This window comes from Schistocerca gregaria, chromosome 8 (assembly GCF_023897955.1).
Source record: "Schistocerca gregaria isolate iqSchGreg1 chromosome 8, iqSchGreg1.2, whole genome shotgun sequence".
NCBI lineage: Eukaryota > Metazoa > Arthropoda > Insecta > Orthoptera > Acrididae > Schistocerca > Schistocerca gregaria.
The window spans coordinates 332,847,226-332,872,898 of record NC_064927.1 but is presented as its reverse complement, the minus strand read 5'-3'; the positions used below and the strand labels follow the sequence as shown (position 1 = coordinate 332,872,898).

The 25,673-nt window shown below is 43.9% G+C and overlaps 1 protein-coding gene across 2 annotated transcripts in view; it reads left to right on the top strand.

The window, feature by feature from the left end:
• LOC126284566 (sodium-coupled monocarboxylate transporter 1-like) overlaps positions 1–25,673 on the top strand; it is a 420,449-nt gene that overhangs the window by 50,407 nt on the left and 344,369 nt on the right. For both annotated transcript variants that reach the window (XM_049983578.1, XM_049983579.1), the window contains exons 5-7: positions 2,122–2,173; positions 17,534–17,601; positions 25,117–25,271. In XM_049983578.1, the coding sequence (XP_049839535.1) occupies positions 2,122–2,173; positions 17,534–17,601; positions 25,117–25,271 (275 nt within the window). The remainder of the gene's footprint in view (positions 1–2,121; positions 2,174–17,533; positions 17,602–25,116; positions 25,272–25,673) is intronic.

The window sequence follows — 25,673 nt, the reverse complement described above, 5'->3', positions numbered from 1 at the left end:
ACAATATACATAAATGACCTTGTGGATGACATCGGAAGTTCACTGAGGCTTTTTGCAGATGATGCTGTGGTGTATCGAGAGGTTGTAACAATGGAAAATTGTACTGAACTGCAGGAGGATCTGCTGCGAATTGACGCATGGTGCAGGGAATGGCAATTGAATCTCAATGTAGACAAGTGTAATGTGCTGAGAATACACAGAAAGATAGATCCCTTATCATTTAGCTACAAAATGGCAGGTCAGCAGCTGCAAGCAGTTAATTCCATAAATTATCTGGGAGTACGCATTAGGAGTGATTTAAAATGGAACGATCATATAAAGTTGATCGTCAGTAAAGCAGATGCCAGACTGAGATTTATTGGAAGAATCCTAAGGAAATGCAATCCGAAAACAAAGGAAGTAGGTTACAGTACGCTTGTTCGCCCACTGCTTGAATACTGCTCAACAGTGTGGGATACGTACTGGATAGGGTTGATAGAAGAGATAGAGAAGATCAAACGGAGAGCAGCGCGCTTCGTTACAGGATCATTTAGTAATCGCGAAAGCGTTACGGAGATGATAGATAAACTCCAGTGGAAGACTCTGCAGGAGAGACGCTCAGTAGCTCGGTACGGGCTTTTGTTAAAGTTTCGAGAACATACCTTCACCGAAGAGTCAAGCAGTATATTGCTCCCTCCTACGTATATCTCGCGAAGCGTCCATGAGGATAAAATCAGAGAGATTAAAGCCCATACAGAGGCATACCGACAATCCTTCTTTCCACGAACAGTACGAGACTGGAATAGAAGGGAGTACCGATAGAGGTACTCAAGGTACCCCAGCCACGCACCGTCAGGTGGCTTGCGGAGTATGGATGTAGATGTAGATGTAGATGGTAATGCAGTCAACATGGATCTACATCTCTGTTGGTTCCTTCCACAACCTTGCTGACTCTATTCCTACGCGTCGGCGTCCGAAAAGGTTGTTGTTGACTCTTTTTACAGATTATTGCACTAATTTATCTGGATCCTGTATCTGAAGCCTGTTATTCTCAGGAGCTTCCAAAGCTAATGTAATGTTTGAAAAACAGGATAGAGGAACTGGCAGAACAGAAGTGATGAGAGTATTACATTACGGTTAACAACGAGATCTCGGTTTCCTTTATGTTCTGCCAGATGTTTCTCCATCTACGTCTAGTCACCAGGTCCAACTGATATTGTTTTTAATGTGGTTACTTACAAACACTAGTTGAATTGAGAAAAAATTAATATTCCTCTACGTCATACATAGCGAACTGTGAATTCGTGGCACATTAAAATTGTATCCAAACCAGACTTGGAAACCTAGAATTAAAATATACACTCTTACATCCGAATTCATCTCACAGTCAACCTCTAAACTCGATGTGTCCCTCTGCCAGTACGTCTTCGTTACTCTTGTAAACACTGCAGGAAGCTTCTTACATTATTGCTTACCTAATGCTGATCATTGCTATTCTTCGACTTGTGTCATTTCATCCGACGTACCAATTTCATGGTGGAAACATATCGCCCAGCTCTCAAAATATCCTAGGAAGACAAATTTGACGACATATTGAATAGTTGCCTTGAATATGTCAGACAATCCAATTCATATTTGAGATAATTCAGTACATAAATGAAACGTACACCCAAAATTTACAAAATATCGCATGTGTTTGACAGTATTATATGCTATTGATAAGTTGTATACTTTATTAATTAATTTGGGAGTTTCATTCTAGAGGTCAAAGTGGTTAAAAATAAAGAAATATTTGTAATATTTGGAATCTACTACTCAAAAACCAGTTTCACATAAGTGAGTTCAATAACTTATGAGGAAAGAAACCCGTTTTGCTGACAACACACATCACACTTATAAGCCTCCGCTTCCTGCAGTAAGAGGCTGCAAGATTACAGGAGATTGTGACTAAAATTATGGTGCCACTAAATATGTCCTTCTCCTTTGTAAAACTCTTGTAGCTTTGTCAGCAGGTTCCTCAGGTGATAAGCAGATTTCACAATCGCTAAAATATCTTAGGTGCTCCACATGCGTTGTCATACTACTTTTAGAGTTAATCTAAACACGAAATATCAACATAAAAAACATTATTTTCTGTTGCAGATAACGTGGATTCCAATTGTTATCTACATGCCAGCTCTCGCCTTTAATCAAGGTAATCAGAAGATATTTAGCTGTATTTTCTTTTCTTATTAGACCATATGAATAAGAGAAATGTCCTCTCACCTTCTGATTATTTTATATCCTCCGTAAATTTTGTGGTACAGTATAGCACTTAATTATTGATTGCCAAAATATAAAGGCCAATTAAACAGTTTCCTTTCGAAAGCCGTACATTCTACAAACAGTATGCTAGTAAGGCAAAGATGACTTGAAGACTGAGGTAGCCATCCCATCCTTGTACAAGGTTGAAGGTACACTTTTGGTAAAACTCCTTGCCCCGCTGCATGAAGAAGTCCGTAACTGCATGCTGCACATACTCGAATGACAGGATCCTTCATGAACCGTGATTTATTTTCAAAGAATATTCCTAAGAATTTATTTTATTTACTAGCGATACATCAAGAACATAAACACATTTAATCACACTATGTAAGCATGGAAGTAGTTGCCAGGGAGTAACTGATGAAATTATAACCAAATTCCTTTTAACAAATGGGGATTTTATTCACTTTAATAGTGCCTAAAAGTATTTTTTAAAGAAACAGATTTAATATTACACTCAGTAAGCATCCTCTAAATATCAAGCTACAATTTATTCAGAGGCAGAAGGATACAAGTTTTGACTGTATGAGCTTTCGGGCAGAGAACCTTACCGCTCCCTTTTGACACGGCCGTAGATACGACCGCTCAACAACAGCCTCTGAAAGACTACACTGGTGCAAATCTGCAACACACCAGATAACTTTAAACTAAGGGTTCTAACAATTTACAGAAGCACACGAACTATGCACTCCCTATAGGAGGGATGGAAATTTTACAAAACACTTACAGTTAAAATATTAACCTTGCCACCGAAGGAGCAACTTGATTTTAACTTCTAAGAAAAGTCTTATGATGAAAGGGTGGCAACTTTATATGCTAAAATGACCATTTAAATAAAAGCCCATGAAATGCAATCTTATATAACCCTTGTGGAGTAGGGGCGGGTTAGAGCAACCAGTGGTTCAGGTTGTTCGGCTGTAGAGTGCAGCGTGACCTCGCTAACGTCTGTGGTGTTGATTCGCTATTTCCGATTATGATGTGGCGTCGTGATGTCTGGGCGATACCAAAATCACCCGTTACAAAACTATTGAATAGAACTGTAAAATATAACTGTGCAACATCAATGAAACACTTAAATATTTTGGTATTGTATGCGGTACTGAAGTTTCTTTTACGTTAAACGTTAATAACTCTCCGATGGTGGTTTAGTTGCCCCCGCGCTCTGTGTTCTGGGAAATGCGTTGCTCATACCCACGATACACATCTCAGACAGTGGATTCTGTGGTGTTTGGGGTGTATAAAACGTGTCACCTTTAGGAAATTATTCGTGAAATTAAAACATTAGAAAGTGTTCGTATGTATATATACATTGATCATGTCCGGGCCAAATATCTCACGAAATAAGCCTCAAACTAAAAAACTACAAAGATCGAAACGTGTCGAGCTTGAAGGGGGAAACCAGATGGCGCTATGGTTGGCCCGCTAGATGGCGCTGCCATAGGTCAAACGAATATCAACTGCGTTTTTTAAAATAGGAACCCCCATTTTTATTATATATTCTTGTAGTACGTAAAGGAATATGAATATTTTAGTTGGAACACTTTCTTCGCGTTGTGATAGATGGCCCTGTAATAGTCACATATGGCTCACAATTTTACATGAACATTTGATAACTGGTAGGTTTTTTAAATTAAAACACAGAATGTGGAAACGTTTGAACATTTTATTTCGGTTGTTCCAATGTGCTACTTGTATTTTTGTGAACTTATCATTCCTGAGAACGCTTGTTGTTACAGCGTGATTACCTGTAAATACCACATTAATGCAATAAATGCTCAAAATGCGGTCCGTCAACCTCAAGGCATTTGGCAATACGCGTAACGACATTGCTCTCAACAGCGAGTAGTTCGCCTTCCGTAATGTTCGCACATGCATTGACAATGCGCTGATGCATGTTTTCAGGTGTTGGTGGATCACGATAGCAAATATCCTTCAACTTACTCCATAGAAAGAAATCGGGGAACGTCGGATTCGGTGAACGTGCCGGCCATGGTATAGTGCTTCGACGACCGACCCACCTCTCATGAAATATGCTGTTCACTAGCGCTTCAACAGCATGCGAGCTATGTGCCGGACATCCATCCTGTTGGAAGTACATCGCCATTCTGTCATGCAGTGAAACATCTTGTAGTAACATCGGTAGAACATTCCGTAGTAAATTAGCATACATTGCACCACTTAGATTTCCATCGATAAAATGGGGGCCAATTATCCTCCCCCATAATGCCGAACCATATATTAACCCGCCAAGGTCGCTGATGCTCCACTTGTGACAGCCATAGCAGATTTTCCGTTGCCCAGTAGTGCGTATTATGCTGGTTTACGTTACAGCTGTTGGTGAATGACGCTTCATCGCTAAATAGAACGCGTGCAAAAATTCTGTCATCGTCCCGTAATTTACCTTAAGCCCAGTGGCACAACTGTACACGACGTTGCAAGTCGTCGCCATGCATTTCCTGGAGCACAGAAATATGGTACGGGTGCAATCGATGTTGACGTAGCATTCTCAACACCGACGTTTTTGAGATTCCCGAATCTCGAGCAATTTATCTGCTGCTGATTCAATGATTAGCCGCCACAGCAGCTAAAACACCTACTTGGCCATCATAATTTGTTGCAGGTCGTGGTTGACGTTTCACGTGTGGCTGAACACATCCTGTTTCCTTAAATAACGTATCTATCCGGCGAACGGACCGGACACTTGGATGATGTCGTCCAGGATACCGAGCAGCATACATAGGACACGCTCGTTGGGCATTTTGATCACAATAGCCATACATCAACACGATACCGACCTTTTACGCAAATGGTAAACGGTCCATTTTAACACGGGTATTGTATCACGAAGCAAATACTGTCCGCAGTGGAGGAATGTTACGTTATACCACGTACTTATGCGTTTGTGACTATTAGAGCACCATCTATTACAAAGCGAAAAAAATAGTCCAACTAAAACATTCATATTTCTTTACGTATTACACGAATATGTAATAAAAATGGGGGTCCCTATTTAAAAAAGACGCAATTTATGTCCGTTTGACCTATGGTACCGCCATCCAGCGGGCCAACCATAGCGCCATCTGGTTTGTCCCTTCAAGCTAGACAAGTTTCGTTGTTTGTACACTCCTGGAAATTGAAATAAGAACACCGTGAATTCATTGTCCCAGGAAGGGGAAACTTTATTGACACTTTCCTGGGGTCAGATACATCACATGATCACACTGACAGAACCACAGGCACATAGACACAGGCAACAGAGCATGCACAATGTCGGCACTAGTACAGTGTATATACATCTTTCGCAGCTATGCAGGCTGCTATTCTCCCATGGAGACGATCGTAGAGATGCTGGATGTAGTCCTGTGGAACGGCTTGCCATGCCATTTCCACCTGGCGCCTCAGTTGGACCAGCGTTCGTGCTGAACGTGCAGACCGCGTGAGACGACGCTTCATCCAGTCCCAAACATGCTCAATGGGGGACAGATCCAGAAATCTTGCTGGCCAGGATAGTTGACTTACACCTTCTAGAGCACGTTGGGTGGCATGGGATACATGCGGACGTGCATTGTCCTGTTGGAACAGCAAGTTCCCTTGCCGGTCTAGGAATGGTAGAACGATGGGTTCGATGACGGTTTGGATGTACCGTGCACTATTCAGTGTCCCCTCGACGATCACCAGAGGTGTACGGCCAGTGCAGGAGATCGCTCCCCACACCATGATGCCGGGTGTTGGCCCTGTGTGCCTCGGTCGTATGCAGTCCTGATTGTGGCGCTCATCTGCACGGCGCCAAACACGCATACGACCATCATTGGCACCAAGGCAGAAGCGACTCTCATCGCTGAAGACGACACGTCTCCATTCGTCCCTCCATTCACGCCTGTCGCGACACCACTGGAGGCGGGCTGCACGATGTTGGGGCGTGAGCGGAAGACGGCCTAACGGGGTGCGGGACCGTAGCCCAGCTTCATGGAGACGGTTGCGAATGGTCCTCGCCGATACCCCAGGAGCAACAGTGTCCCTAATTTGCTGGGAAGTGGCGGTGCGGTCCCCTACGGCACTGCGTATGATCCTACGGTCTTGGCGTGCATCCGTGCGTCGCTGACGTCCCGTCCCAGGTCGACGGGCACGTGCACCTTCCGCCGACCACTGGCGACAACATCGATATACTGTGGAGACCTCACGCCCCACGTGTTGAGCAATTCGGCGGTACGTCCACCCGGCGTCCCGCATGCCCACTATACGCCCTCGCTCAAAGTCCGTCAACTGCACATACGGTTCACGTCCACGCTGTCGCGGCATGCTACCAGTGTTAAAGACTGCGATGGAGCTCCGTATGCCACGGCAAACTGGCTGACACTGACGGTGTCGGTGCACAAATGCTGCGCAGCTAGCGCCATTCGACGGCCAACACCGCGGTTCCTGGTGTGTCCTCTGTGCCGTGCGTGTGATCATTGCTTGTACAGCCCTCTCGCAGTGTCCGGAGCAAGTATGGTGGGCCTGACACACCGGTGTCAATGTGTTCTTTTTTCCATTTCCAGGAGTGTAGTTTTTTCGTTCGACGCTTATTTCGTGAGGTATTTGGCCCGGTTGCTATCAATGGACCACCCTGTATACGAAAATCCTTCGTTAGAGAGGTGTGGAATGATTTACTAAAAATGATAGATTTACCAACGCCATTTGCATGTATGACTGAATTTATTACTCATAGTACAAAAAGCGTACGTTTATGAAAGTCATATAAATTGAAAAAGATTGCCACCTACTGCCTCCATGTATTGAATCCCGTTTCGTACATATCCGTACATTGTGGGGAAAATCCTAGTGTTTTCCGTATTTACTTAAATCCATTTTCAAATTCATTTTCGATATGGCCGTCAGCAATTGACACTGAGTACAAGAGTTGACTACACCATGGATTTTAGATGTCCCCATAGGAAAAAAAATCCATTGGACTGAAATCGGGCATGTAATGCTATGTGACCCTCTGGACCAATCCCTCTGTTCGCGAACTGGTTATCGAGATACTGGCGAACAACAACCGTAAAGTGAGGTGGAGCACTATCGAGTAAACCGACGTTTGTTTTGTAACGTCTGGAGATACATCATCGAGTAAGTAAAGCAACATGTCTGACAAGCCGTTGTGGAAATGAATAGGGGCCTTCGAGATGCTCATGGATGATTATAACTTCTCTGAACACAGAAAAATGTTTATTTTTTTACAACTGAACATGGAAAGCTTTCCTGTTTTTAATTCTTTGTGTGGGTGTTGTCCTGAACAATGGAAGAGGTTTAATTACAAAAAGCTGTATGGTACTAAGTGTCACCAAAACTATCTAAAGCTTTATAAATGCATTTGCATTACAAGTACAAAACCAAAAACTGTAAGCCAAGGAAACGATCCCCTGTAGTTGTGTGTTACGCAGTGCAGTGGACAGTGCTCTAGCGTGTGACGTCATAATACATGACTTGCAATTCCAGCACACAAAAGTAACAGGATAAAAATCCTGTAACAAGTTACCAGTCGAACTTTGAAAGAATAAATAAACAAAATATTTGTACTAAAATGCTCTACGAATTTACGTGCGGTAAATGACCTAATAAACTTCCGAACATTAAATAATTCGCACGTAAATGTAACACTGCACAGTAAGAATAAAACTGTCTGCATAAGTAACGTAACTAAACCTTATTATAATTTTGAAACCAACACCTAACCATGAATGATCTTATCGTCTTGAGTGTAATGTAAAATTGACGGTAACAAATTTTCATGCCTGATCTGTGGCATCGGAAACTCAGTACTTCTCGAAGAGATGAACATAAGAAATTCAGCACAGCAACGAATCAGCTGAAGGAAAGAAAGGGGTCAGTGATATAAAAGGACGGGTGGATATTCTACGTAGATTATGCTGCAGTCTCAGTCACTCTGTTTCGCAAAGTGCAATACGGCGACACACACAAATAGTAAATAAAACTCGTGGGAAGATGGTTGACAATTTAAACGTGTTAAGTTATTGAAAGGAAATTAACTTTTTAAACTGTATGTGGAATAATGTATCAAATTGTCAGACTATTACGATCATCTTACAAACAACACTTCTCACTTAAAAAATGATTCTGCCATGAGATTAATTTCTGGGATGGTAAAGGATCGGTTAAGTACCTTATGAGTTTAAGCCATGTGCCTAATAACTTTACTTAAACACGTTTGAACAATGAAACTAACTAACCCAAACCAATACAGAAAAAGCCTACAAAAACTCTGTTTTCTTCAAACACACCATACATTGCGCACAGTCAAACAGTGTAGCAATAACAGTAATTGAAAATCTTCGCTTCTCAAATCGACCTATACCAATCATATTTCCAAGGTTCAGCATCCTCCGCATATTTATCTCTTTACTTTGCAAGCTTCCGTTCTCGCATTTCTCCTGAACTAGGTAACCAAGAACCGTTTCCCAAACTCTGGCGTTCGCACATTGCGTGGTGTTCCACCATCTGCCACTCCCTTCTCAAATGAGTCTGTGTCTTGGAAGCGTTCGTGGACGCACGTGAACGTTCTTCCACAAGGTAACTGCCTCCCAGGATAACCTTCGGAATAAAGTTGACCTACTGTGCCCGCCTTCCCATCCTCTAGGCCGTGTATGTACGGCAGATCTGTCAGACACGGAATACATCGGTGGGATGTACTGTGATGAAAATCACTCTGAAACAGAACAGACGACTGTAAGGCAAAAAGAAAGAGATCCCATTGCAAACTGTAAACTAGAACTTGAGTAAAAATGCACATCGGAGGTGGATTACCCCACCAGGAGACACTACAGGGATCGCCATTCTGTTAGTTAGTTACTTTGATCTATATCTACATATATACTTCGCTGGCTACCAAGGGACGAGTGGCGGAGGGCACAATTCGCACCAAAGTCATATTCCCCCCCTCTGTTCCACTCGCGGATCGCACGAGGGAAAAACGACTGTCTGAACGCCTCAGTACGAGCTCTAATTTCCCTTATCTTTGAATGGAGACCATTGTGCGATTTGAAAGTTTGTGGTAATAATCTATGCTCTGCATTCTCAGCGAAGATCTGATTTCGGAATTTAGTGAGCAGCCCCTTCCGTTTAGTGCGTCGTCTATCTGCAAGTGTATCCCATTTCAAACTGTCTATGAGATTTGTAACGATATCGCGATGGCTAAATACACCAGTCACGAATCTTGCTGCTCTTCCTTGGACCTTCTCAATCTCTTGAATGAGACCCGACTGGTAAGGGTCCCATACAGACGAACAATAAGACTGGATGAACTAACGTATTGTAAGCAATTTCCTTTGTTGAAGGACTGCGTTGCTTCAGGATTCTAGCAATAAACCGCAAGCTAGAGTTCGCCTTGCCTGTCACTTGTGTAATCTGATCATTCAATTTGAGATCATTTCGAATAGTCACACCAAGATACTTGACAAATGTTACGGTTTCCAAAGACTGGGCATTTATTTTGTACTCGTACATTAATGGGGACTTTCATCTTGTTATACGCAGTTAGATTACAGTTACTAATATTGAGGGATAACTGCGAGACATTACACCACCTATTTATTTTCTGCAAATCCTCATTGATTTGATCACAACTTCCGTGTGATACTACTTTCCTATAGACTACAGTACCATTGACAAACAGTCTAATTCCGCTGTCAATTCTACCAACCAGATGTTTTATGTAAATCGTAAAGATCAGCGGATCTATTACGCTGGCCTGGGGCACACCTGAAGTTACGCTTGTTTCTGTTGAAGTCACTCCATTCAGGACAACATACTGCTCTCTGTCTGTTAGAAAACTTTCTATCCAACCCCATATGTCATCGGATACACCGTAAGCGCGCACATTTTGGAGCAAACGGCAGTGCGGAACTGAGTCGAACACCTTTCGAAAGTCGACAAATATGGCATCAACCTGGGAGCCGGTATCTAGAGCCTGTTGTATATCATGCACAAAGAGGGCCAACTGTGTCTTGGATGACCGCTGCTTCCTAAAACCGTGCTGGTTTCTGTAGATGAGTTTCTCAGAGTCTAGAAAGGTCATTATATCTGAACACACAATATGTTCCATGATTCTACACTAAATCGATGTCAGTGAAATTGGCCGGTAATTATGTGCATCAGATTTGCTACCGTTATTATAGATTGCTATTACCTGGGCCCTATTCCAGCCCCGTGTAACTTTCCGCTATTCGAATGATCTCTGATAGGTGATGGATAAAAATGGTGCTATATTTGTAGCATAGTCAATATATAATCTTACGGGGATACCCTCTGGGTTAGATGAGTTCCTGGCGTCTAAGGATCTTAGCTGTTTTACAATCCTAGATGCAGTAAACACTATGTCAGCCATCCTTGCGTTTGACCATGGATTATTTGCATGATAAATCACAATGATGTGGAACGAATATTTTTAAATTCACACCACAAATTACTTCGTAAATATTGCTACGTGCTAACCATTTGCCAGTGCCTTTTCTTTAGTATTCGGATGTGAGCTATTAATTTCTACCCATTCCCTTTTACTCATTATCATAATAGAAATTCTTCTACTGAATAGAAGGGAATATTAACGAGAAAAGTTTTCAGTTAGCTTTCAAATTACACTCCTGGAAATGGAAAAAAGAACACATTGACACCGGTGTGTCAGACCCACCATACATGCTCCGGACACTGCGAGAGGGCTGTACAAGCAATGATCACACGCACGGCACAGCGGACACACCAGGAACCGCGGTGTTGGCCGTCGAATAGCGCTAGCTGCGCAGCATTTGTGCACCGCCGCCGTCAGTGTCAGCCAGTTTGCCGTGGCATACGGAGCTCCATCGCAGTCTTTAACATTGGTAGCATGCCGCGACAGCGTGGACGTGAACCGTATGTGCAGTTGACGGACTTTGAGCGAGGGCGTATAGTTGGCATGCGGGAGGCCGGGTGGACGTACCGCCGAATTGTTCAACACGTGGGGCGTGAGGTCTCCACAGTACATCGATGTTGTCGCCAGTGGTCGGCGGAAGGTGCACGTGCCCGTCGACCTGGGACCGGACCGCAGCGACGCACGGATGCATGCCAAGACCGTAGGATCCTACGCAGTGCCGTAGGGGACCGCACCGCCACTTCACAGCAAATTAGCGACACTGTTGCTCCTGGGGTATCGGCGAGGACCATTCGCAACCGTCTCCATGAAGCTGGGCTACGGTCCCGCATACCGTTAGGCCGTCTTCCGCTCACGCCCCAATGTCGTGCAGCCCGCCTCCAGTGGTGTCGCGACAGGCATGAATGGAGGGACGAATGGAGACGTGTCGTCTTCAGCGATGAGAGTCGCTTCTGCCTTGGTGCCAATGATGGTCGTATGCGTGTTTGGCGCCGTGCAGGTGAGCGCCACAATCAGGACTGCATACGACCGAGGCACACAAGGCCGACACCCGGCATCATGGTGTGGGGAGCGATCTCCTACACTGGCTGTACACCTCTGGTGATAATCGAGGGGACACTGAATAGTGCACGGTACATCCAAACCGTCATCGAACCCATCGTTCTACCATTCCTAGACCGGCAAGGGAACTTGCTGTTCCAAAAGGACAATGCACGTCCGCATGTATCCCGTGCCACCCAACGTGCTCTAGAAGGTGTAAGTCAACTACCCTGACCAGCAAGATCTCCGGATCTGTCCCCCATTGAGCATGTTTGGGACTGGATGAAGCGTCGTCTCACGCGGTCTGCACGTCCAGCACGAACGCTGGTCCAACTGAGGCGCCAGGTGGAAATGGCATGGCAAGCCGTTCCACAGGACTACATCCAGCATCTCTACGATCGTCTCCATGGGAGAATAGCAGCCTGCATTGCTGCGAAAGGTGGATATACACTGTACTAGTGCCGACATTGTGCATGCTCTGTTGCCTGTGTCTGTGTGCCTGTGGTTCTGTCAGTGTGATCATGTGATGTATCTGACCCCAGGAATGTGTCAATAAAGTTTCCCCTTCCTGGTAAAATGAAGTCACTGTGTTCTTATTTCAATTTCCAGGAGTGTATATCTCTCTAATGAACGATTTTTGAACCATGTTCATATGAACTTTCCGTAATTCATTTAATTGTTATTATGTTCAATTGCTCTAGACACAAGAACAGGCGAAATACATTCTAACACAAAAAAGACGAATCTCCACAAAGGAATTATTGGAATGGCACAGAAATCGGAAGATGTATGGGCAAACACACGAATACATTTTCAGAAAAATTGACTGATTTATTCAAGAGAAAGATCTTTACAAACTGAGTAAATCAATAGCGTCTTGGTCCCCAACTGTTCCTTATGTAAACAGTTATTCGGCACTCACTGACAGAGTTGTGGAATGTCCTCCAGACAGATATCGTGCCAGGAGTATCCTGCCCATAATGCTTCATACGTTCTCAACTGGGAAGGGATCCATCGACCTTTCTGGTCTACAGATACCGCTGTATTGGTCATCCAGTATCAGATCGAAGCGGCACTCGTCACTGAAGACTACTGTATTTCACTCAACAAGATTCCCGGCCGAAGTCGTACCTGGAGACGCACCAGAAACGGTAGATTATCAACCTGACTGTCGCCCGCCTTATGGCCCGACGCCCTGGAGTGATGGTCTGGAGTCTCATTTCTTTTCGTAGCAGGACCCCTTTGGATGTCGTCCGCGGCACCCCAACAGCACAGTGGTACGTCGATGACAGCCTACGCCCCAATTGATTTCCCTTCATTTCAAGCTATTCTGCGCTTACATTTCAACAAGATAATGCCCACTCGCACATGACGAGAGCCCCCACTGCTTGTCTTTGCATGTTCAAAACCCTATCTTGCCCGGCGAGGTCGCTGGATTCCTCCCAAATTGGAACGTTTGGAACGTTTTGGGCAGTGCCCTCGAATCAGCTCGGGATTTTCGCGACCTAACTTGCCAGTTCGTGATAACAGGGCACGATATCCCTCAGGAGGACCTTCAACAACTATATCAATCAATGCCAAGCCGAATATCTGAATGCTAAACAGCCAGAGGTGGACCAAGGATTTATTACCTTGCTCAATACACGAAGCTCTTTCCTTTGAATAAATCATACAACTTTTCTAAAATTGTAACCATTTGTTTTTCAGTACATGTACATTACAGCTACCGATTTACGTCCCACTGAGATGGTTCCTTTATTACGTGTCGTCTTGTTTATACTTAAATTGTATTGCAAATCACAAGTAACTGGCATGAATAAAGCACATAATATTATAACATACTTTCAAATGTGTGGTTATAACTAAGGATTATAGTATTAAAGAGGAAAAGTCTACTTACGATAACTTTATGAAAATAATAATTTCTAAAAGCAATTAGATAAAAGAAGAGAAGAAGAACTTCCACATACTCTTTGGCCTTCAGAGTCATTGATATATGTAAACCCGGGGTCGAGAAGGCGCTTTCTACTGATCTACCGTAGTTCGCTCTATTGTTCCATCACAAATTTTGTAATTTATAATTCTTGAATGCACTACGGTAGAACACAGCCCACACTTCACTAGACTACAATACACTACATAGCAGTACGCTACGCTATATTACACTACACTGAGCTAATGGACTTGGTATCAGAACTGAGCTAGATGTCTCATTTCTCTGCATTGTTAGTTCCCAGAGCGCTGAAACACAGTTCAGGATTCACAGCGGAGAATAGGAAGTCGATGGCTTTGGAGAGTGCAGCTGTTTAAAGTACTCACGTTACGCTATTGACACAATGGCATGTGAAGAGTTCCACATTTCCATTACCCAGACATGGAACCTCCGAAGCGTCGTGCATCCGTGACTAAGCATCTCGCCAGTATTGCGCTTGACAGCTATATTACTGGAAGATCAAGATATTTCATCCGTTTCACACAGTGAACATTTCCTTCTAGGATGACCTCAAGATCACCTATATTTCCCTCGTCATCGCCTAACAACGCTTGAGGTAGTGTAAACAGCGACGGCATTGGTCAGTGTATGTCAGGAAATGAGTAATTTGGAGCGATAAGTCACGCTATATCCTGTGGCACTCCGATGGAAAGGTGTGGGTTTGACGAATGCCTGGAAAAGTTACATGCCGTTATGTGTAGTGACAACAGTAAAGTTCGGATTCAGTATAGGGGAGTTACTCGTGAGTAAGGTATGATTTCCTCATAGCGCTTAACAAAACACCAAATGTGGAAGAATATGAATAAATTTTACAGCAATGTGTAGTATATTCAGCAGAGAATCAGTCGTAGACAATGATTGTATCAGAATGACAATGAACTCTGTAGTGAAGCAGTATCTGCGAACAATAGTTTATAGACAATAAAAACCGTGAAGTACCGTCCCCTCGCCATGAACTAATGAAACCAGTTTGGCATGAGTTAGAACATCGAATTAGCTCCAGACCCCATGTTCCGAGATCATCACCTGCTCTGGTTTCGTTTCTTGAGTGAGCCGTGTGTCGACTCTCAACGTATATCGCGCTGTAAACATTTTTCTGAGTCCTTCCATTCCATCGTTAATTGATTCTTTCATATTTATCGTTATGCTGAATACGAATCTGTTGAGATTTCCCTCTGGTGGCGTGTCTGGCCTTATCGACCTTCGAGTCGTTGCTTCCTGTTAACCTTGTGTAAGGGAATAAGATCTTTGGGGTGATGGCCGGTTGGTTCCCTAGCGGTGACGAGTCGGTCGGTTGGTTTTTAAAATGGGGAACTGGAGAGTGTCGTACGATGAGACCGCGGCGTGGTGTGACGATGGCTGTTGTTCCGAGAAGCCGCCTGGTCTACCCCGGCGGTGCGAGACGAGTGGAACGAGTTGATGGGACAAGGCTGTAAGCTCTTGCTGTGAGCACCCGGGGGCCACGGTCGAGGTTCCGAGTCACTACTTGGTGGGAGCGGCTACCAAATGTCTTTAAATTTTCCGTCTGGAGGCGGAAATGATGGACTGGTAACTCTCCCAACCTGAGGAGTGCTATTTCGCCGCCATGAGTGCAGAGAAGACGAAGGCTCCGGTGACATAGGGCGTGGCTGCGTGACTATGCCCAGTTGGGTATGCTGGCGACGTGTACACACACCTTTGCATCGGGGTTGACCTGCTGCTTCTCTGATAAAAGTTTGGATGTTAACTGAAGAATTTTGGTTTGTGCAACCTGCGTCTTTTATGCCTTTTGTCCTCCTGCGTTAGGGTTTCCTGTCCCTGTCGCCGGTGTATTTATAGACAGTGATCTTTTCCGCTTCTTATTAGTACTGCCTGGGAGGAAGTGTAGTTTTGGACAGGGATTATGGTTCGTCATTTGATTCTTCCTCCCTCCTGGCCTCGCGTGAGGTCGATGTGATTATTGAATGCGAGGCGTTGTGGGTCTGTTAATCCGCTTCTAGCCCGAGCATCCTTCGGGAGACAATTGTGGCCACCCTTGCACCCGGTCGGTTAATTATTTCTATCCCAGGACATTTTGGTGGCAGGACATGGTATTAAGTTGTTAGATATGGTAAAATGTTAAATGGATGTATTATACTCTGATTGTTTTGGCCACTGTTTAAAAAGGTTAAGTTTGCCTTTCATTGGTGGGTTTTTAAAACTCGTGGCTTTAAAATTGTTAGTTATTGTAAAAGGTGAATGACTGTATCTTTACTTTGATTGCTTTAATCTACTTGGCATCCTTTGAAAATGCTAGTTCTGCCTCCCTGTTAGCGAGCCCTTGTAATTTAATATCTTGTTGTGGAAAAGCTTAAAAGGAGGGGGCTCCCTACATGTTCGGTAGTGAAATTGTATGCAAATTTGTGATTTGTTTAGTTTCATTACTTGGAAAGTTTTAATTTGTTATTAAATGCTTTATCAAAGTCTGTTTTAAGAAATATGGCTTGGCTGCTAACGGTAAAGTAGAGTTTTTAATTTCATTACTTGGGAAATTTTTATTTGTTGTGAATGGAATGGATAGTGTCTTGAATGGAGGATATAAGATGAACATCAACAAAAGCAAAACGAGGATAATGGAATGTAGTCGAATTAAGTCGGGTGCTGCTGAGGGAAATAGATTAGCAAATGAGACACTTAAAGTAGTAAAGGAGTTTTGCTATTTGGGGAGCAGAATAACTGATGATGGTCGAAGTAGAGAGGATATAAAATGTTGACTGGCAATGGCAAGGAAAGCTTTTCTGAAGAAGAGAAATTTGTTAACATCAAGTATAGATTTAAGTGTCAGGAAGTCATTTCTGAAAGTATTTGTATGTAGTGTAGCCATGTATGGAAGTGAAACATGGACGATAAATAGTTTGGACAAGAAGAGAATAGAAGCTTTCGAAATGTGGTGCTACAGAAGAATGCTGAAGATTATATGGGTAGACCACATAACTAATGAGGAAGTATTGAATAGGATTGGGGAGAAGTTTGTGGCACAATTTGACCAGAAGAAGGGATTGGTTGGTAGGACATGTTCTGAGTCATCAAGGGATCACCAATTTAGTATTGGAGGGCAGTGTGGAGGGTAAAAATCGTAGAGGGAGACCAAGAGATGAATACACTAAGCAGATTTAGAATGATGTAGGTTGCAGTAGGCACTGGGAGATGAAGAAGCTTGCACAGGATAGTGTAGCATGGACAGCTGCATCAATCCAGCCTCAGGACCGAAGACCTCAACAACATCAAATGTTTTATCAAAGTCGGTTTTAAATAAAATGGCTTGGCCGTTAACTGCAAAGTGAATTGTTTTTAAAAGGAAGTCATGCCTACTAGCTTTCTTGGATGTGTTCCTGGTCAAGTGATAAAGAAATGTCTTTTAATGGTAGAAGTAATCAAGAAAGAAATTTTAAATTGCAACTCTACAGTAACCAACTAATTTTGGCCCCGTCTCCCAACTGGGGGTTTTCCTTGATTAATCGTAACACCCGTCTCATTGAGGAAGAATGCTCCACAGACATTCTGACACCTTACTGGAAGTAGCTCTGGCAGCGTTCAAACCGGTATAACGGCGATGGACGGACACATCTCATTTTAACGTCCAGCTATCAGGGTACTTTCGATCAGATAAAGTATCTGCGGTAAGTCAACGAAGTAAGTCTGTCATTTTAAGATAGATTTGCAGATGGTCGCACTGTTGTTTGAAATAGAGAAACATGTTTTTAACACATCACTTCCTCTAAACATGTTTAAACCTTTTGTGTTGTTGCGTCAATTTGAGTACCGTTAATAATATGATGTCTCTACCTGCATTACAGTGACTGGCATCAACGTGCACATTGTAACTCCGATCGTCTGCGCCGTGTGCATATTCTACACCTGCGTGGTAAGTAAACTTCTAGGAGGTCATTACCACAAGATTATGTACCCTGCGAGGACCACGGATGGGTTTCATCTTCGTAATAATGGTACAAACGAGGCTATTGAAACAGCCTCATTAAGAATCAATATGAATGTCTTCTGGAAAATAAACGTAATTTCTCTTGCCATTATTTCCATGTACTTGTCATTTCATTTAGAAACCGGGAGGTTACTCAAACTGGGACGAGTACCTTCTCTCTGTGTAACCTCCTTTACTAAGTGGTCGTTTCCGAAAAGTTTTTATAAATTGTATTTCACCTTCTGTAGCTCTTAACAGGGTTAACGAGTTGGGTTAACAACGTTCAGTCACCTCTGTTTACTTCAGGTAAGTAGTGTTCGATTATTATTTAATTTCAGGGTGCTGAAACTCGTGGTTATTAGCGTGCTCAAACTATTTTTGTTGGACATATGAGGTTAGATATTATTTAAAAACCGACATTCAAAAGGGTAAAGCAATAGTAAAGTGAGACTCATGATATAAAATGCGTATCAATTCTATCAGTAATATAAAATATTTTAATCATCTGTCTGATCCATGTACCTGCCTGATCACCGTTGTAATCGCAAGAAAGTCAGTAATTCACATTAAACGCTTGTAAAGCATGAGACACATATACTGGGTGTTCAAAAAGTCAGTGTAAATTTGAAAACTTAATAAACCACGAAATAATGTAGATCGAGAGGTAAAAATTGACACACATGCTTGGAATGGCATGGGGTTTTATTAGAACAAAAGGAAAGTATTGCTAGACGCGTGACAGATCTCTTACGCGCTTCGTTTGGTGATGATCGTGTGCTCAGCCGCCACTTCCGTCATGCTTGGCCTCCCAGGTCCCCAGACCTCAGTTCGTGCATTTATTAGCTTCGGGGTTACCTGAAGTCTCAAGTGCATCTTGATCGACCGACATTTCTAGCGATGCTGAAAGACAGCATCCGACGCATATGCCTCACCATAAATCCGGACATGCTTTACAGTGCTGTTCACAACATTATTCCTCGATTAGAGTTATTGTTGAGGAATGATTGTGGACATATTGAGCATTTCCTGTAAAGAACATCATCTTTGCTTTGTCTTACTTTGTTATGCTAATTATTGCTATTCTGATCAGATGAAGCGCCATCTGTGGGACATTTTTTTTAACGTTTGTATTTTTAGGTTCTAAAGAAACCCCATGCCATTCCAAGCATGTGTGTCAATTTCTACCTCTCTATCAACATTATCCTGTGTTTTATTCAGTTTTCAAGTTTATAATGACTTTTTGATCACCCGGTACATCCTCCCTCTCCACCATACATACCCACATTGACACACGAGTTTCAAAAATCTGCAACAGTTAGGGAGAAAACTGTTCTTAAATAAAATTACTGTAGTGAAACAAATGGATTTCAATTTGTTAATTGCAAAGAAGTGGCTGAGTGACCACTGAAATAAAAAAAAATGAAAAGAGGCAGTCATTCTCTATTGCATTAAGATCTGCAAACTATGCAGGAAGATTCCTGATATTTCACTTAACACAGTGGGTATTGCCAAGAATAGTCATATGATCCCCTTATTTAGCGTACAAGCCGTAATCTGTTAAAACATAGCCCGACGTTAAAATGATTCCACATGGCTCACTCTCTGGAGATTCTGTATGTTGCAATGGAAATGAGAGGAAAGGTGATATAAGGTGACCTAATGCCAATGACATCTGACTGTTCGGAAGTTCGCCACGATCGAATGACTGCTTTAATCACCCAAAGGCTGTTATCATATGCATGAAGTGAGTCTCGTAAGACGTTCCACACCTTCCATAAGCGAAGGATTAAAGTTACCGAAATGAAGTTTCGCACAAATGACAATACGCGAAAGGCAACGCAATTTTTCTGTGCCAACCTGTATATTGAAGCAAGTATGTTTTTCTTTAACTGAAATCCAAATATCTTGAAAACACGATTACAATGATATAACGCATGGCAAATTTTGACGTTGAAAGTTTTTTAAATATTTTGGAGAAATGTGCTAGAATTCAAGGACTAGACGGAAGGAATCGGGTTCGACGATGTAAAAACCGCAAAATGGCGATCTCATGCCAGGCTTCGTTGAATCAACTGTTTACTTGTTCCCCAAAAGTTTTTCATTCAACAACAGTAACTACACACGCTTGAAATACTTTACGGTATTTCCTTCTGATACACTAGAAGTTTGCATTAAGCTCTGTTTACAACAATTACAGCAGACATTATCTGTAAGCAGTATGACGTAAGGTTTGATTTCAGTAGCGCAGGCTAATTCCCTTGCCACACATAATAGCGTAACCTGACACGAAAGACAAATTTGGTGGTGCTTACAAAGTGACACCCTATTCCGATCGCTTTACCTTTCAATTCTACCGTATTTGTCAAATTATTTTCTTCAAAGGTAGAACATCAAAAATATCGAGCATTATTCGAGTGTACTGCTCTTCTCAAGATCGTTTATTGACCTTAAAGAAAGTAGATAGATGCGATGAAGTAATTATACATGTTTCAATAACTCAGTTGGTACAAGAGCTGAGAGCTTTAACTACCCAGTGCGTTTCCTCCTACTTACTATCACCTACGGAAATCTCGTTTCGACATCTTGAAGTGTTCAAGAAACAAAAGCTGATGTTACGGCGTGCCCAACTGCCTGTGTGTCCGCGAATACAATGACGGGAATAAAAACCCAACACCAGTCACTTAAATGTGATTTGCGGAGTATCCATGTAGATGTAGAATGTAGTATAATGAAATTTTGGGAACACACTACTCTTGATAATATATTTCAATGATTAACGTTGCAACATCACAGGTTAATGAAAGCACGAGATAAGCCATTGCAAATGTGATACGCGGCTACATTAACAACCGATGTAGCCACCAGAGTGTTGAATGCAAGCAGGCAAACGTGCATGCATCGTGCCGTACAGTTGCTGAACGTCTTTTCACTTTGTGGGATGGAGTTGCACGAATGTTGCACTCGGTCGATTGATGAGGGATAGTTAATGCTGGTTACGGATGACGCTGGACTTGTCGTCCGATGACCTCCAATACATACTCTGTTGAAGACAGATCTGGCGATCGAGCAGAACAAGACAACGTGCTGATACTCTGTAGGGTACGTTAGGTTACTACAGACTCCTGTTGTCATCCTAAATTGCAACCTAGATCATAACTCAAAGTGGACCTCCACTGTGTCTAGGCAGGACGGTTACAGACACTCGCCTATCCCCCTTATAACCAATACTCGATAATGTGTTACTTGAGGGTTTCCCGACGGACATGTTGTATATATCTTCTCGGGCGAGACGTTGGGTGTCATAGTGAAAACTCCAAAATATTTCGTCTTTTTATGGAAGACTTCGAGGAGAGAGCACTCCAGTCCTCGGAGTTGACACCTACGTGTTTGGCGGTATGTGGACGACACCTTTGTTATCTGGTCTCACGGGGCACTGCATCGCTGAATGTCTTTCTTGAGCATCTTAACTCGTTTCATCCCAACATCAAGTTCACTATGGAGTTGGAGAAAAACGGCGAACTTCCATTTCTGGATGTGTTGGTGTGGAGGAAATAAGATGGCACATTAGGTCACGCAGTGTATCATTAACCAACACACATGGACTTATACTTACAGGCCACCAGCTGTCACCATTCTTCGCAACGAAGTGGCGTAATTAGGTCGTTGATTCACAGAGCATGAGCCATATCAGACTCAGACATCTTATCCAATGAGCTACTCCATCTACGTACCACTTTGCAACAAAATGGATATTCCGAACGGGAGATTCGCCGTGCCTTGCACCCGAAGCGGGTTACCCGAAGTGAGGAACTGGAAGAAGGCGAAGAACAAAGGGGAGTGGTCATCTTGCCATACATCGGCGGTGTCTCTTCAAAAATACGAGGATGATTGAAGAGGCATAAAGTTAAATGTGTCTTTCGTCCGCCGGCAAAACTCAGAGCTCTCTTGGGCTCATCTAAGAACAGCCTTGGCCTATGAAGACCCGGTGTTTACGAGATTCCTTGTAGCTGCGGCATGTCGTACATCGGACAAAATTGTCGCACTGTAGAAGAGAGCTGTACTGAACACCGACGCTCCTCTCGTCTGGAGCAACCAGAGAAGTCTGCAACATTGTCTCAGTACAGGCCATTCCGTGAATTATCAACACACCAGAATTCTCACGTCGACGAGTTCGTACTGGGACAGTGTTATCAAGGAAGCAGCGGAAATACGTAGCTCGACGAATCTATTAAACAGACACGGGCTTTCAGCTCAGTACAGCTTGGGATCCAGCAGTGGCCTTATTGAAGTCACATCGAGCAGAGAGGAGTACTATTGGCCATACGACGGATGACGTTTCGCCAGCAACATAAATATTCTGTTGACAACGGGAGGATAGTCACGCTCCTTAAGGGACGCACATCATTACTTGCGGCTTCCGACAGAGGTCGCTGGGGCGGCCGATGGCAGCACAGAGCAACAGCGGCAGCCTCCGCACGTGCGCCGAAGTCTTTGGTTCTTCATCTTGCAGGTGGCGTTGGTGTCCTTCCAGCTATCGGTTGATATCGTCGCTATTGGCCATCGAATTATGGCGCCTCCACGCATGCGCACTTCGTGCCTAAGACTGGCATAAAAAGGGGGCTTTTGTCATACCTTAGCAGTGTGTTCGTCGCACCTGAAGATGTCGGCCTGTTGCGCTGATGTAATATTGTGGAGTTTTCACTATGAAATCCGACGTCCCGCCCAAGAACCATATATACAACACTCGACAATCATTAGCACCGAAGCAGAACCGGATTTGATCAGAAAATACAACAAACTTCCACTCCGCCTTCCAATAAGCTCTCGTTGACACAACTATAGTCGCTGAATGCGATGGTTTGGGAGAGTGAAATGCATGCTAAAGGGAGTGTAGCGGGGAGTTGTCCTTCAAGCAACCGACTTTCGTTGTGTCACTGCCGTGCCAACTGTTGCTCTAATTGGTGCTGCAGACATAGTACTGTGGAGGGCAGCTGTACACCCAACACGAAGATCCTCCCTCTCAGTAGTGCCGTCCGGAGCCTGGTCTTCTTGCGACCATACCCCCATACCCTCCCGTGACCATCGTTGTTAGTAACCATGTCAAGTGGCTATTTTCCCACCAAGTCTGGAGTGTCACGGAAGGAACATCCCGCTTCTAGTAGCCCTATTACACGACCTCGTTAAATCTCGGTGTGCTGTTGATAATGACATCTTCGTCATCTTAAAGGCATCCTTGATTGACATGAACTTACTATCTCCAATTGGAAAGGTATATATCTCTTACAACCGCTACAGCGCGTGTTTAAAGCAAATATGATTTGCATCCTCATAGTGGGTGTTATTAGCACCACTCTTATGCGATTGGTACAAAATTTGGATAGACTGTTTGACGGTGGTACCTTCTTGTCTGTTGTTGTCATTTTCTACTATCGCTGACCGTCGTCGATCACCTCCTCTCCTTCGGGCAGCATTGCTGATTGTATTGAACGCTACGCACGTGCATGAAACTATACTATGAACAATACCAAAGATCACTCGTCACAATTCAAGCTTCTTCATTTTCTTGGTGATTCTTCCCCATGTGGAAATATCCAGATGTTGTATTAGGACCATGTCTTCATGAAGAACACTACCGTAATGCACCATAACTGCTAGCTCAGTGGCAGACACTTTCTCTTTCCCCTTCCTTCAACTGTCTAGTATAGCGTGCTATCACCATTTGCCGATAACTTCACTCAATGTGATGTCAAATTCCCTGTGCACAGCTGGGAGGCCCCTGCCACCGTTCTCTCGCGCTTTCGTTAATTTCCCCTTAGTAGGTAGTATGTAATAAGGTAGCATGTTATGTCACTTTTCAACTTCGTCCTTACGTATTTTAGATCAGTGTACGTAGAATTGTTCATGTTGTCCTAGATGTAAGATAATATGAATTCGTATAATATGCTTCTACACATTTAAAAAAAAAAAAGTTTTGCATCACCTCGGTTCAGAGAGTTCCGGAACCTGAACAGAATATTGGACTAGCGGTCAACATAAACATGATTTCCGCCCTTTTTATTGCCCATGAAAACCACACATTGCATGTTGTACCACCATATAGCGAGACCTTCAGCGTTGGTGGTCCAGATTGCTGTATACGCCGGTACCTCTAATACTCAGTAGCACGTCCTCTTGCATTGATACATGGCTGTATTCGTCGTGGCATACTGTCCACAAGTTCATCAAGGCAATGTTGGTCCAGATTGTCCCACTCCTCAACGAAGATTCGGTGTAGATCCCTCAGAGCGGTTGGTGGGTCACGTCGTCCATAAACAGCCCTTTTCAATCTATCTCGTGCACGTTCTATAGGGTTAATGTCTGGAGAACATGCTGACTACTGTAGCGATATCGGTATCCTGAAGGAAATCATTTACAAGGTGTGCACGACGGGGGCGCGAATTGTCGTGCATAAAGATTGCCCCACCAATATGTTGCCGATATCGTTGCACTATCGATCGGAGGATAGCATTCACGTATCGTACAGCCGTTACGCCACCTTCCATGGCCACCAGCGGCGTACGCCGGCCACGCATAATGCCAGTCCAAAAGAGGGAACATCCACCTTGCTGCACTCGCTGGACAGTGTATCTAAGGCGTTGAGCCTGATCGGGTTGCCTCTAAACACGTTTCCGACGATTGTCTCGCTGACGGAATTACCGACACTCATCGGTGAAGAGAACACGATGCCTGTCCTGAGCGGTCTATTCGGCATGTTGTTGGCCCCATCTGTACCTTGCTGCATGGTGAGGTTGTTGCAAAGCTGGACCTTGCCAGGAGTGAAGTTGCACAACATGGAGCCTTTTGCACCCAGTTTGGGTCGTAACACGACGTCCTGTTCCTGCACGAAAAGCATTAATCAATATGGTGGCGTTTCTGTCAGAATTCCTCCGAGTCATAATTCATAGGTAGCGGTCATTCACTGCAGTTTCAGGCCCTCGGGCAGCCTGACCGAGGAATGTCATCGACAGTTCCTCTCTCTGTATATCCTCCATGTCCGAACAACATCAGTTTGGTTCACTCCGGGCCATCTGGACACTTCGCTTGTTGAGAGTCCTTCCTGGCACAAAGTAACAATGCGGATCCGATCGAACCGCAGTATTGGCCGTCTAGGCATTTTTGAACTACAGACAACACGATCCGTGTACTCACTTCCTGGTGGAATGACTGGAACTGATCGGCTGTAGCACCCCTCCGTCTCAGAGGCATTGCTAATCCATGGTTGTTTACATCTTTGGGCGGGTTTAGTGACATCTCTGGACAGTCACAGGGAATGTGTCTACGATACAATACCACAGTCAACGTCTATCTACAGTTCTGGAAACCGGTGTGATGCAAAACTTTTTTTGATTGTACATCATCAAAAATATTATTTGAGTAAGTTGCTTTCACACTTTCCGGTGTAATGTCTGTTTTGAACTCCAGGGCGGCCTTAAGGCTGTCGTGTGGACGGACGTCATTCAGACAGTACTGATGTTCGTGGCGGTCATACTGGTGATCGTCAAGGGAACCTTCGACGTCGGCGGACTGGGCACGGTCTGGCAGCGTAACATGGACAGCGGCAGGATAGAGCTACCTGAGTAAGAGGGTTCAACATTCACATAGTTTCCATTTCCGTGGCACCAGAGCTGTCCTTTGTGATAATTTGTTTCAATAAACGCCGGCCGATATGGCCGTGCGGTTCTAGGCGCTCCAGTCTGGAACCGCGTGACCCCTACGGTCGCAGGTTCAAATCCTGCCTCGGGCATAGATGTGTGTGATGTCCTTAGGTTAGTTAGGTTTAAGTATGAAACTTCCTGCCAGATTAAAACTGTGTGACCGACCGAGACTCGAACTCGGGACCTTTGCCTTTCGTGGGAAAGTGCTCTACCAACCGAGCTACCGAACCACGACTCACGCCCGGTACTCACAGCTTTACTTCTGCCAGTATATCGTCTCTACCTTGGTAGAGGACTTGCCCGCGAAAGGGAAAGGTCCCGAGT